General features: G+C 40.0%; 1 protein-coding gene across 1 annotated transcript in view; it reads right to left on the bottom strand.

Annotated features, from left to right (window-relative positions):
• rims1a (regulating synaptic membrane exocytosis 1a) overlaps positions 1-14,436 on the bottom strand; it is a 479,607-nt gene that overhangs the window by 31,539 nt on the left and 433,632 nt on the right. The window contains exon 26 of the mRNA XM_072250401.1: positions 293-431. Coding sequence (XP_072106502.1) covers positions 293-431 — 139 coding nt within the window. The remainder of the gene's footprint in view (positions 1-292; positions 432-14,436) is intronic.

Here is a 14,436-nt window from a genome sequence, read left to right as displayed (position 1 = left end):
CTTAGATTGGAATGTTGTTCAGCATCAACCAAGTGGGCCAAAGGCCTGGTTCTATGCTATATGACTAAGTGTGATTTGACTAAATTAGCTTCTTCTCAGCTAGCACAAACATGATAGCCCAAATGGCTTTCTTCTGTATTGTAAATTTTTATAATTCTGAAATAAGGATTTAATCTTTTACATCTTTGTGAAAGAAAGTTTCTACAATGTGAGGTATTAGTAACAGTATCTCACCACCAGATGTTTTGGATCCCACCTATGGCAGTATCCAAAGGGAATTCAGTGTACTTACTTTCCTTCGGAGCTGTAGCTGTTCATGCTCCCATCGGTGGATTCCCGGCTGGCCTGTCGTGTCATACGCCGCATTTCCACTGCCATGCCGGTCTCTGTGCTTCTCTGGATGGCATTTCTGGACTTCTTCACTCTCGCCTCTGTTGACAAATACTCACTTTGAAACACCTCAGAACATTTTAGTAACTGGTTCATTTAGTAACAGTAAAAACACAAATTAAGAGTTTGGATGATGGGTTGACAGGCCAACTGTTGCTTATTTAGTCTTCAAACGGACTTTTACACTCAATACCCTGACGATGCATAGAAGAATGCCATATCCTGTCTCTACCACACTATCTACTTATGTTGCACCCGAAGAACTCGCATAATCTTTCCTCTTTCAATGACATCCCAAAACACATCACCTCACACTTGCCACTTGCCTAGATGAAACTCCATCTGCCAATGATCTGCCCAGATTTCCATCTGATCTATGTCCTGCTGCATCATTTGACAACTTCCCTCACAATCTCCAACTCCACCAATTTCTATGTCATATGCCAGCTTACCAATCAAAAGCTAAGGTAGAAGGAGATTAGTTATACAGCTATCATTACACGCATGTGCAGTTCAACCCTTTGAGTGAAAATGCAGAAAGTTTGAAGTTAATAACTTATCTACTACCTTAGGCCACGAACTTATCAATCACCCCTGCTGTGGACCACTTTCTGGAGGTCCAAGACACCGACTTCTACAAAGAAAGGATCCGTAAGCTCCACGACCAATGGACTAAGTGTGTAAATGTAGGAGGGGACTATGTTGAAAAATAAATGTGCAAGATTTTCTAAAATTGACTCCTTCTACCCTAGGCCACGAACTTATCAATCACCCCTCGTCTAATAACTATCACAAACAAAAGAAGACCCAGCGGAGGAGCACCACTGGTCATCTCCCATCATAGAAGCACCTTCACCACTACCCTTTGTCTTCTATGCCAAGTCAACTTACCAATGCACCATGGATCTGAACACATCATGAGAGTCCTCGTCAAATGTTTTACTCTCTCCAATCATCCTTATCACCTCCTCAGAAAATTCCCTCAAATTTGCGAGCAGCACACACTAAATGCTGTGTGGATATTCATGCAAAACAGCCACTCATTTACTTCCTTCGGCTTCAAGAAAAAAATTCCTTCCACTGACCTTGAGTGGATCTATCTTTTCCCTACCTAGTCCCTTGCTCCTAATGTACGTATAAATGTATCAGGGTTCCTTTTAATCTCAAATTTGAGAGTTGGGATTTCCCCATGTAAAGGCCATGCTGAGTAACCTTGTAAGTACTCGCTTGTCCAAATGTGAGTAAATCCTGTCCCCGGGAAACATCTCTCATAATTTCCCTATCATTGATGCCCATTGGCTATAAAATTTTCTAGTTTTGTTCCTGTTGCCCTCCTTAAGCAAAGGAAAAATACTGGCTCTTTCAATCTTTTGAAATCTCATCTGTGGCTAAAGAAGATACAAAGATCTCTGCCAAGATTCAAGTAATTTCCTCCCTGGCCCCCTTCAGTATCACTTAAACATTCGACCAGGCTCTAGGGACTTATTCACCTTAATGTTTCTCAATATTCACACCTCCTCCTCCTTGATGTTGATATGCTCCAGGATATCAACACATCCTTCTCTAATCTCAATATCATCTATCTCCTTCTCCTTAGTGAATATTCAAGCAAAATGGCCCCTAAGGACCTCATTTACCTTCTTTGGCTCTAAGGAAAAATTCCCTCCATTGTCCTTTGGTGGATCTACTCTTTTCCCAGCTATTTCCATGCTCCTAATGTATGTATATTTTGCCTTAAGATTTCCCTTAATTCAGTTTGTCAAGGACACCTCATGGTCCCTCTTAGCCCTCCTAATTGCTTGTTCAATTATTTCCTGTTTCCTTTATATTCCCCAAAGGCCTTGCCTGATTTCACCTTTGCCAGCTGTCCATATGTTTTTTTGTTCTTCTAAAGTAAATTTACAATCTCATGCAACAAACAATCATTGGAAGAACTTAGTGGGTAGAGAGACAGTTGTGGAAGGAAAGGAATTAGTGATATTTTGGATCAAAACCTTGCAATTGGACAAACTCTCTGATTGTCTATGGCCCTTGAATCTTGCTATTCTTGTCTTTCATCCTCATAGAAACACCTGGCCCTGAAATCCAACCAGTTGGCCTTTAAAAAAAATTTCCACATATATGAATATTTACCCTCAAACAGCCTCTTCCAATCTATTTCTCTTAGTTTTTGTCTAATAATGTTGTAATTAGCCTTCCCCCATTTAGCACATTTGACCAAAGACTAGTTTTATCCTTAAACATAGCAGAGAATTTATGGAATTATGATGACTATTCTGAATGTGTTCCCCCATTGAAACTTCAATCATCTGGCGAAGGCTCACTCATCAATACAAGTTCTAGTTCTGTCCCTACTCTATCTGAAAAGATGAAGATCTTTTAACAGGTTAGCTGTATTTGTCACATGCATGTCGAAACACAGAAACATACAGTGAAATGCATCATTTGTGTCAATGACCAATGCAGTTTGAGGATGTGCTGAGGGAAGTCCGTAAGTGTTGCAATGCTGCTGGTGCCAACACAGCATGCCCGCAACTCATCAACCCTAATGTACAAGTATACGTGGGAGGAACATGGGAGGAAACCAATGCATTCATGGGAGAGTGTACAAACTCTTTAGAGACAGTGGCAGGAATTGAACCCTGAATGGCCCCCAATATCTGCATTTTGTTTCAACAAACCTAACAAATTCTGTCCTATTTAAGCTCCTGGGACTGAGGGAGTCTCGGTCAATATTGGGGAAATTAAAAACAATCATACAATAATGTTATTGTTTTCACATTTTTCCAGAATCTGCCTGCATATCTGTACCTCTAGTTCCCACCAACTCTTTGGAGGCCTCCAGTTCAACCCATCTTTGTGGTTACATTATTTTCATTCCCAAGTTCTTGGACTTGCTGGATGAACCCTCCAAGATGTCTTTTTAAATGTGACTGTGACATTCCCTCAAATTGGTCATGCAACTACTCATATTCTTTCTCATCCCTCACTGTCATGGCTGAAAATTCTGTACCCTGAAATTTTAAGCTGCCAGTTCTACCTTTCTTTCATCCTAGTTCCATGTAATAATTCTCGATCTAACCTCACCTGCCTTACTCCTTACATTAAAATACACTACAGACGGTCAGCCCTGGTGTTTGTGAATCTGGCCTTGTCAACGCCTTGTACTTAGACATTAAGGCTCACCACTTTCAATAGCCCTTCTCAATAATGTTGAATTCTTGTGCTGACTTTCTGTATTTGTCTTCCCAAACTGCAACACTTCACACATCTCAGCAATAAACTCCACCTGCCCACACCTGGTCAAATTCGTCATCCTCTGTATGGCATGGTGAATTATTCTCATCACAGTCTATCTTCTGCTAAACTTCTAATCATCTTCAGATTTATTATGATGCCCTTGGCATCCAGTCCAGGTCATGTATAAGTACTGGAAACAATAATGGGCCCAAAAGTAAACACTGGAGACACGACAGGGTGATTGGAGATGGCGTGGTTAATGGTGGGCAGAAGGGCCTGTTTCTGTGTTGTATTTCTCAATGATCCTCCATGATACCATCATGTTACCATCAGGTGGGAGGTACAGAAGCCTGAAGGTACACATTCAGTGATTCAGGAACAGCTACTTCCCCTCTGCCAACCAATTCCTAAATGGACGTTGAACCTGTGAATACTACTTCACCTTTTATAAAATATACTATTTCTATTTATGCATGATTTTTAATCTATTCAATAGTATGATTTATTTATTTATTATTTTTGCATACTATGATTTATTTATTATTTTTTCTTCTATATTATGTATTGTATTGACTGCTGCTGCTAAGTTAATAAATTTCTTGACACATGCTGGTGATAATAAACCTGATTCTGATTCCATGAATAGGGAATACCAGGTTGGTAATACCATTACCATGGCTGGCCTACTTACTGGAATGCAGGAAGAGGTTAATCAACTCATGAAATCTATAGTATGCTGGCTCCCTACAAAATTATCCCATCAATCTCATTCCTGCTCCTCCTCCTCCCCTTTCCCTGTTGCCAAAGAATTTGTTTTCTTCACACATGTCCATTAATCCTTTTGTGACTTTTTTTTTGCCACTTTCCACACCAAAGGCATTTCACGGGAGCCACTTAACCAGTACATCTTTGGGATATAGGAAGAAACCTACACATTAACAGGGAGAATGTGCAAACCCCACATAGATGGCACCCAAGATCAGATTGCCATCATTTCTCTCCCATTTCCAAAGGGTTTCAATGCCTTGAGTGTGATAGGCTTAGTATAAATGGGGACTTAATAGTCATATGAATTAGGTGGGTTTCATGGGCCTGTTTCACAATGATCCAATGCCAATTCTCCAAGAAAGTAGATTTTCATTGATTCCATTGTAGTTTGTTCTATTGTGAATGCTTGCAAGAAGACCAGTCTCAAAGTGGTATATTACGACATATACGTACTTTGATAATAAATACATTTTGAAATTTGAATCTAAATTTGAAGGAGGAGAAGATGGTGGCGCGACGGAAGCACGCGCGGCCACTTCGGTGGTGATGTCTGTTATCTGTCAAGTAGGGGACCGTGCACAATTCTGATTTGATGGAGACGGCTGTGAGAGTACGGAGGAACATCTGGAAAACTTCTGAAATGCCCGCTTTGCTGCCACTGCTACTGTGTGGTAACCGGAATCTCCGGAGCAGAAGGCCCCGAAATCCTTGGCTTTGCGTGTTTCAGTGGCTGGGACGAGGTCGAAGGTGCTCGGCTGAGGATGGCGCTTGGAAGGCTGTATTGGAGAGTTAGTCGGAAGCTCGAAGTTTTCAGATGGATGGACTCAGTGTCGGCTGCTTCCAAGGCATCGGCAAGTTGATGGTGCCTGGAGGTTTATGGCAGGGAGTTTCTCCCTTTTGCTGCCTGCTATCGGGGACTCGGGAGTCGATCGACTCGGGGACTTTTGAGACTTTATTTACTGTGCCCATGTTTTGTTCTTCATCAAATTATGGTATTGCTTTGCACTGCTGTAACTATATGTTATAATTATATGGTTCTGTCAGTGTTAGTCTTTGGTTTGTCCTGTTTTCTGTGATATCACTCCAGAGAAACATTGTATCATTTCTTAATGCATGTATGCATTTCTAAATGACGATAAAAGAGTTCTGAGTGTTCTCATAATCTAAAAAAAACCCTCCTTCCTATTCCAGTCATAGAATTATCTGGATCATATATATAAAAAAAACTACAGGACTATACAACAGTCCTTTACAGACCACGTCATCCATGCTGACTATTGTGTGTATCTATGCTAATCCTATTTGCATGCATTAGGCCTAGATTGTTTACATCTTTCCTAAGTACCTGTTCAAATGCTTTTTAACATTTGTATCTGTCTCCACCATTGACCCTGGCAGTTTATTTCAGATAACCATCATTCTCTATGTGAAGATATCGTTTAAATTTCATCCCTCTTACCTGTGTCCTTTAGCTCAAATTTCCCTTGGTCCAGGAATTTGATTCTATCTATCCTATCTATGTCCCTCATAATTTTGGAAAACCTTTATAAAGTTATCCTTTGGCCTTGTACATATCAGTGAGAATAAACCCAACTTACATAATTTTCCCTACTAACACCAGCCCTCCATTCTAGGCAACAGCCCGGTTAACATCTATTGTGACTATCTCCTTTCTGCAGTGTGACCATCAAGAAATATTTACAGTACTCCAAATGCAGTCAAATCAGTGTCTTGTACTGCTGCAACATGATGTCCCAAGTCCACATAGGTAGAACTCAGAAATACATTAAATAGGGAGATATCCACTTTGATAGGATTATTCCATAGTCAACAGCAATTAAAGGAGCTAATTTGTAGGGAGATTGCAGATAGGTGTAGGAATAATAGTGTTATAGTAAGTGATCTTAATTTTTCTAATATTGACAGGGGTTGCCGTAGTGCTATGGGATTAGATAGGGCAGAATTTGTTCATTGTGTCCAGGGATGTTTTCTGAAGCAGTATTTAGACTAGAGGAACTACAATCAATCTCTCATTAAGAAATGAGTCTGGACAAATTAGTGATTATGTGAAAAAAAAATTAATACAAAACTTCTAAAAGAAATGAACTAATTTACCATGAACAGGCTGTCAGTTCACAGCAGGAGGCCATTTCGAGATACCCTTCAGAAACAGACAAAAAAAAAATCTACTACCCTACTGAAGGCCCCAGCAATTTCTTCCCTTGTTTTCCACAACATGCTAAAATATACTTTGCCTTACCCTGGGGTAAGGTGCTCAAAACCACCAACTCCTCCTCTTTTATAAAGTCTACGTATTTCAAAACATTGAACATAAACACATTACTGTTCTCTCCAATTTATTCACAAGGATCTAAGTTCATCTCCATAACTACCTTATTTCCATAAAGTAGTTTCGGAATGGGATAAAGTTAGTTCTCAGGTTAAGGTCCTAAATTGGGGGAAAGCTGATTTCAATAACATAAAAGATGACCTGGGGAAAAAAAGATGGGCAGCACGTGTACTTGGGTAAAATGGCAGCTGACAAGTGTGAATATAAAAAGAATTAATACGAGTTCAGATCCACCATGATCCTGTAAGGGTGAAAGACAAAAATGGCAAGATTTGGATGACAAGGGACATTGAAGATTTGATCAGAAAATGAAAGAAACATAACAACTATAATTGACTCAAATTAATTTTGTCTGTTGAGGAAATGTAAGAAAGAAATTATAATGGCAAAAAGAGGGCATGCAATATACATGCCGAGTACGATTAAGGAGAATCCCGAGACATTCCATGAGTATATTAGGAGCAAGAGAAAGACCAGGGAATGAGAGGGTTAACATATGAGGAACGTTTGTCCGCTCTTGGACTGTATTCCTTGGAGTTTAGAAGAATGAGGGGAGACCTCTTAGAAATATTTCGAATGTTAAAAGGCATGAACAGAGTGGATGTGGCAAAGTTGTTTCCCATGATGGAGGAGTCTAGTACGAGAGGGCATGACTTCAGGATTGAAGGGCGCCCTTTCAGAACAGAAATGCGAAAAAATTTTTTTAGTCAGAGGGTGGTGAATCTATGGAATTTGTTGCCATGGGCAGCAGTGGAGGCCAAGTCCTTGGGTGTATTTAAGGCAGAGATTGATAGGTATCAGAGTAGCCAGGGCATCAAAGGTTATGGTGAGAAGGCGGGGGAGTGGGACTAAATAGGATAAAATGGATCAGCTCATGATAAAATGGCGGAGCAGACTCGACGGGCCGAATGGCCTACTTCTGCTCCTTTGTCTTATGGTCTTATGGTCTTAAAGAGTGGGCCTCCTTTGTGACCAAAGGATGTCAAACCAGGTGATATTGGTGAGGTCCTAAATGATGACTTTTGATCTGTATTCACTAAGGAGAAGGAATTAGACGGCAGCAACTTCAGGGAGGACTATTTTAATAGAATGGGGCAGTTTAGTATTAAGAAGCAAAAGAGGAGATAGTTGGAGCCTTAGCAGAAATTCTTGCATCTTTGTGAGGCCACAGTTGAAACACCAGAGACTGGATGAATGCTAATATTGTTCCTTTATTTAAGAAGAGCAGCAGGGATAAGCCAGGTAAATGCAGGCTGGTGAGTTAATACCAGTTGTAAGAAAATATTGGCGAAATCAATATACTTAGTGATAGGAATTGTGTATGTTTGGAAGAGCAGACACTAATCAGGGATTGCTAATATGGCTTAGTGAGTGGGAAATCCTTACTAATTTAATTGAGTTCTTTCAGGAGGTAGCTAAAAGGATGATTAAAGCATGACAGCAGATTCTTCGATTTATCACATGTACATACAGTAAAATGCAATTTTTCACAAATAGATGTTACCTATACGGATCTCAGTAAGGCACCTGCCAAGGTCTCAAGTGAGATACATAATTGGATCAAAAATTGGGTAGTGATGGAAGGATGCTTTTCTGATTAGAAGTCTGCAACCAGTGCTGGTCTTATGATGTTTGTGATATTTATTAATGGATTGGATGTCAATATAGGAGGTATGATTAGTAAATTTGTGGATCGCAGTAAAGTTGATAGTTCTGATTGTGGAAGGTTGGGTGGAGGTTTGGCAGATCAAATTTAATTCTGAAGTGTTGTGTGATGATGCATTTTGGAAAGTCATTGGGACATTTACAGTAAATGAAAGGAAATAGGTCTATTTTTCCCTGAAGCAAAGGAGGCTGAGGAGGAGACCCAATCTTTTTCCAGTGGTATGAGATTCAAAAACAAGAGGATATAGATTTATGGTGAGAAGAAGATTTAAAGGGGATCTGAGGGAAAAGTTCCTTTATACAGAGAGTAAGCAATTTCAGAATTTGTTGCAGGGGAAGTGATGCAGTTAGATACAAACACTGTGTTTCAGGTACTTAAATGGACAAGACATGATGCGCAAGGAAAACAGAGTTAGTGCAGATGGGCATGGATAGGCAACAAAGCAAAGTTTCTGTGCTACACAACTCTATAACTCTCTGACCATCTGAATCTTTGTAGCTTATGGGGCCCATTCCTAGCCACACTAAAACGACTCTCGACAGCAGTGGGAGCTGGAGCATCAGATATGCACACAGGTAATGGAAAAATATAAAAGTAACAAAGTTATTGTAGTGGGTGACTTTAATTTCCCCTGATCAGTGGTGTTCCACAAGGATTGGTGCTGCGGTCTCTGTTGTTTGTGATATATAAAAATGATTTAGATGAAAATCTAGATGGGATGGTTAGTAAGTTTGCAGGTGGCAGAAAATGGCATAGTTGTGGACAGGGAAAAAGGTTGTCAAAGGATAGAACAGGATATATAGATCAGTTGCACAAGTAGGAGGAGAATCACAGATGGAGTTTGATCTGGTCAAGTGTGAGATGCTGTACTTTGGGAACTCAAATGTAAAGGGAAAGTAAACAATTAATGACAGGACCCTTAATTGTATTGATGTATAGCGGGATTTTGGAGTCCAAGTCCATAAGTAACTCCCTGAAAAAGGCAACACAAGTGAACAGTGTGGTAAAGAAGGTGTACGGCATGCTTTGTTGGTCAGGACATTGGTATACGAGTCAGGAAGTCATGTTGCAGTGATATAATATATGTTGGACTGCACTTGCGAGTATTGTGTGCAGCTCCAATTAACCATTGCAGAAAGGATGTGAAGGCTTTGGGGGAGCAAAGTAGAATCACCAGATTGCTGTTTGGATTAGACGACATTGGCCAAAAGGAGAGGTTGAGCGAATGCAGATTGTTTTCTCTGCGATGTCAAAGATTAAGCAAGATCTAACAGAAGTTTATAAAGCTATGAGAAACATAGGTAAGTTAGATAGTCAGAATTTTACTTCCAGAATGGACATGTGAAATAATGGATGGCATAGCTTTAAGGTGATAGGTGTCAAGTTGTTTCTTTTTTAAACTGAGGGTAATTAGTGCTTGTAAAGTACAACCGGGGGTGGTGGCATGGAATGGTGCTGGTGAACCATGATACAGCCAGATACAACGGTCAAACAGGAAGGCTTCTTGATTTACTGCATAGATGGAAGTGCTGATTTAGACAAAGCAGAAGATGGAGGTGTGTGTGTCATAATAAACTCTCGTGCTCCCCCAAACTTGAAAACCATCTATTTACCTGGGGAGTTCTCCTCCATAATCCTAATCATCAGCAGCAGAATACAATCAAGTGCTTGAAATACTGAATGATGCTGTCTCCAAACAAGGAACAGCCCATAGTCAAAGACTTCATCCAGGCCTGTTTGAAGAAAGCCGTACCAATTACCATCAGCATATAACCTGTAGCACCAGAGGTCCCAACACACCATTATACTAAGATAAGGAGTACCTACCGTTCAATGCCCAGACCGCATTTTGGTAAATCTGATCGTTTGGCTGGCCTGCTCCTACCTGCATACAAGCAGAGGCTAAAGAGCAAAGCTCCAGAGATTAGAACAACAAAGAGGTGGTCCCAGGAGGCGGAGGAGTAACTACGGTATTGCTTTGAGTCAGTGGACTGGGTCATGTTCAAGCACTTACCTGTGGATCTGAATGATTACACCATAGTTGTAACAGACTTTATTATAACAGTTGTAGATGAGTGTGTCCCCAAAATATCATTCAAACTTTCCCAGTCAGAAGCTCCAGATGAACCATGAGATCTGCAATCTGCTGAGAGCAGATCAGAGGCATTCAAGTCTGCTGACCAAGATAGTTACAAGAAGCTCGAGTACAATCTCTGGAAAGCCATCTCACGGGGAAGTGCCGATTCTGGGTTAAACTTGAATAATAAACAATGCTCGACAGTTGTGGCAGGGCTTGAATACTATCCGCTCTTATAAAGTTAAATCAAGTGATATAGATGACAGCAGGGTTTCTTTTCTAGATGAGTGCAATGCTTTCAATGCTCGTTTGACTGTCAAAACATGGAGGAATCATCACCAACTCCCACAGACCCAATGATTCTTTGATTTCAGTCTCTGAGGCCAACGTGTAAGCAGTCTTCAGGAGACTGAACCCACGAAAAGCATCTGGCCCAGACGGGGCACCTGGCCAAGTACTAAGGACCTGTGCCTATCATCTGGCTGGAGTGTTTGCTGAGATCTTTAACCTCTCGCTTCAGCAGTGTGAGGTAGCCACTTGCTTCAAGCAGGCTTTAATTATACCAGCGACCAAGAAGAATATGGTAACCTGACTCAATGACCATCACTCAGCAGCACTTATATACACAGTGATGAAGTGTTTGAGAGATTGGTGATGAAACATATCAACTCCTGCCTGAGAAGTGACTTAGATCTGCTCCAATTTGCCTATCAGAGCAACAGGTTCACAATAGATGGCATCTCATTAGCTCTTCACTCAACCCTGGAATATCTGGACAGTAAAGATACATACATCAGGATGCTCTTTATTAACTATAGCTCAACATTCAATACCATCATAACCTCAAAACTAATTATTAAGCCCCAAGACCTTGGCATCAATACCTCCTTGTGCAACTGGATCCTTGATTTCCTCACTTGCAGATACCAGTCAGTTTGGATTGACAACAATATCTCCTCCATGATGGACATCAGCACAAGTCTGTGTGTTTAGTGCCCTGCTCTACTCACTTTACACATATGACTGTGTGGATAAGCACAGCTCCAATGCCATATTCAAGTTTGCTGACAACGCCACAGTCGTAGACCAAATCAGAGCTAGTGATGAATCAGCATGCAGGAGGGAGATTAAAAATCTGGCTGAGTGGTGCCATAACAACAACCTCTTGGCTCAATGTCAGCAAGAACAAGGAGCTGATTATTGGCTTCAGAAGGGAACTGGAGGTTCATGAGCCAGTTTTCATGGGAGGATCAGAGGTGGAGAGAGTCAGCAACTTTAAATTCCTCGGTGTTATTACTTCAGAGGACTTGTCCTGGGACAAGCATGTAAGTGCAATTATGGAGAAAACACAGCAGTACCTCTACTTCCTTAGGCGTTTCTGGAGATTCAGCATGGCATCTAAAACTTTGACAAATTTCCATGTATGTATAGTGGAGAGTATATTGACTGGATGTATCACAGCCTGGTATGGAAATACCAATGTCCTTGAATGGAAAAGCCTACAAAAAGTAGTGGGTACAGCCCAGTCCATCATGGGTTAAGTCCTCCCCACCATTGAGCACATCTCCATGAAACACTGCTGCCGGAAAGCAGCATTGATTATCAGGGACCCTATCGCACAGCACATGCTTTCATTTCACTGTTTCCATCAGAAAAAAGGTACAGGAGCCTCAGGACTCACACCACCAGATTCACGAGCAGTTACTACCCCTCAAACATCTCTTGAACCAAAAGCATTAACTTCACTCAGCTTCACCTGCTCCATCACTGAAATGTTCCCACAACCAAGGAACTTACTTTCAAATACTCTTCATCTCATGTTCTCGATATTTATTGCTTATTTATTTAGTATTACTTTCTATTTGTATTTGCACAGTTTGTTGTCTTCTACACCTTCGTTGAATGCTTAAGTTGGGTGGTCTTTCATTCATTCTGCTATGGTTATTATTCTATAGATTTATGGAATATGCCCACAAGAAAATGAGTCTCAGGGTTGTTTATGGTGACATATATGTACTTCGATAATTTATTTGAACTTTGATGGAAGAAAATATGATAGTGGTGCTAAGATAGGCTCATTAAATGCATGGAATGGAGGAATATGGAACACGTGCAAGAGGTAAGGATTAGTTTAATATGATATCACGTTCAGCATAGAAGGGCCTGTTCCTGTTCTGTACAGTTCTAAGTTCTGTTTTGCTCCATAATATTAACTGGGAAATCCTTAGTAAAATAGGCTTAGATGGGGCATTTAGATAGACACATCAATATGAAGGGAAAGGAGGCATATGAATCATGTGTAGGCAGAGAGGATTAGTTTCCATTGGCATCATGGTTACCACAGACATCATGGGCCAAAGGGTCAGTTCCTATGCTACACGTTCTATATTCTGTGTTCTATTTTCAATTTCCAAAATTTGGATTGTGAATTTGAGAAGCTGGTGACAGATCCTACACACGCATTCATCCAAATTCACGACATATTTCTATACTCCCACATACAACAGTTTCCTGCTGCATTCACATTGATAGCTTTCAATATCAACGATTATTAATCAAGAAACTAGTCTAGATTGGCAACTAATTTTCAATAATCTTTAAATTGGTTTATGCATTTATTGATAGTTAATTTTGGAGATAAGCACATTCTCAGTTTTTTAAAAACAAAACATATTATCGTTCTTAAATATAAGCTTAATGGAAAGATAATAACTAATCGTGTTCTGTAACACTGTCCAATTTTACTGGCTGATTGATTATACAATTAGAAACATAAATAGAATATATTAAGGATTGCTTGAACTGGTGTTTTAATGCAGTTATTTACCCCAGAGATAAGGGGAGAACAGACATAAAATTATAAGTTGGTTGCTCACGCTGTTGCTCAGAACACTTAATTCATTCAAAAAGTAATAGAAATTTTGATTTCTCCTGTAAATACCAACTGATTATTTGAAAACAAATTTATAAATAATTAGGTTAGTTCTGAAAAAAAGTAATTGACATGAAACGTTATCGTAGTTTCTCTCTTCAACTTTTGCCTAGCCTGCTGAGTTTATGCAGCATTTTCCATTTTAAATCCTCAAGATTTTGATTTGTGATGAAACTGATAAAGTTTATGAAGAGTTATTAATGCTACAGAATCCAGACATTTGTTGCAGGTTCCGATGCACTTAAGACATTATTTTAAATCATGATGAAGTCACCGCAAGAGTTCAGCTGCTCTTGCTGGGAGCTCAGTTCCGTCCATTCTGAATCTGTCTACATGTTTTTTATGACTGTGATGGCAACTGATGCCTCCTTTGATGCCCGACCTATAGTAGCCCATGTGAAAGGGCTCAACGGCCCAAAAATGGGCTTCAGCATTATTAGGTCTCCAATGCACATGAAAGGGTATCAGCTATGCCAGATTTTGATCTCAGTTAACACCCAATGTAACTACATCCAAGAAGATTTAAAGGATAATGAGAAGAGAGAATAATGATTGAATTTCTACCAAAACCCAGTAGATTCCAAAGCTGAATCTTCCTGTTCTTGTTTGTTATTGATTAAAATTAATGAATGTGTCCAATCTAATGCCATTTTTAGCAGCAAAAATCCAGCAAGAAACATCATTCCCTGAACTAATGCACACAGTAATATATACCAATCTGTTTAATAACATTTTGATCACACAAATTGCATCTTTCAGAAGAATGTCTTCAGTTAATTGTTCAAACTTTTCCCAAGAAAATGGCCCTTCTACTACTTACACTCTGACTGACATGCAGTTGCAAGTTTTATTTTTCTCTCCAATCACATTGGTCCTGATTGTATGCTTTGTATTGAAGATATGCCATTGCTTGTACAGTGCAGAGATATTGTGTGAAAATTGCAACTGGAAGTTGAATGGATTTTTTTCATTCTGTTAATTATCATCCTCTTTTGCCCTCAAGAAGGTGGTGG

The sequence above is a fragment of the Mobula birostris genome, chromosome 2 (assembly GCF_030028105.1).
Source record: "Mobula birostris isolate sMobBir1 chromosome 2, sMobBir1.hap1, whole genome shotgun sequence".
Classification (NCBI taxonomy): Eukaryota; Metazoa; Chordata; class Chondrichthyes; order Myliobatiformes; family Myliobatidae; genus Mobula; species Mobula birostris.
Note: the sequence above shows the minus strand (reverse complement) of the source record. Positions and strands in the feature narration are given on the sequence as shown.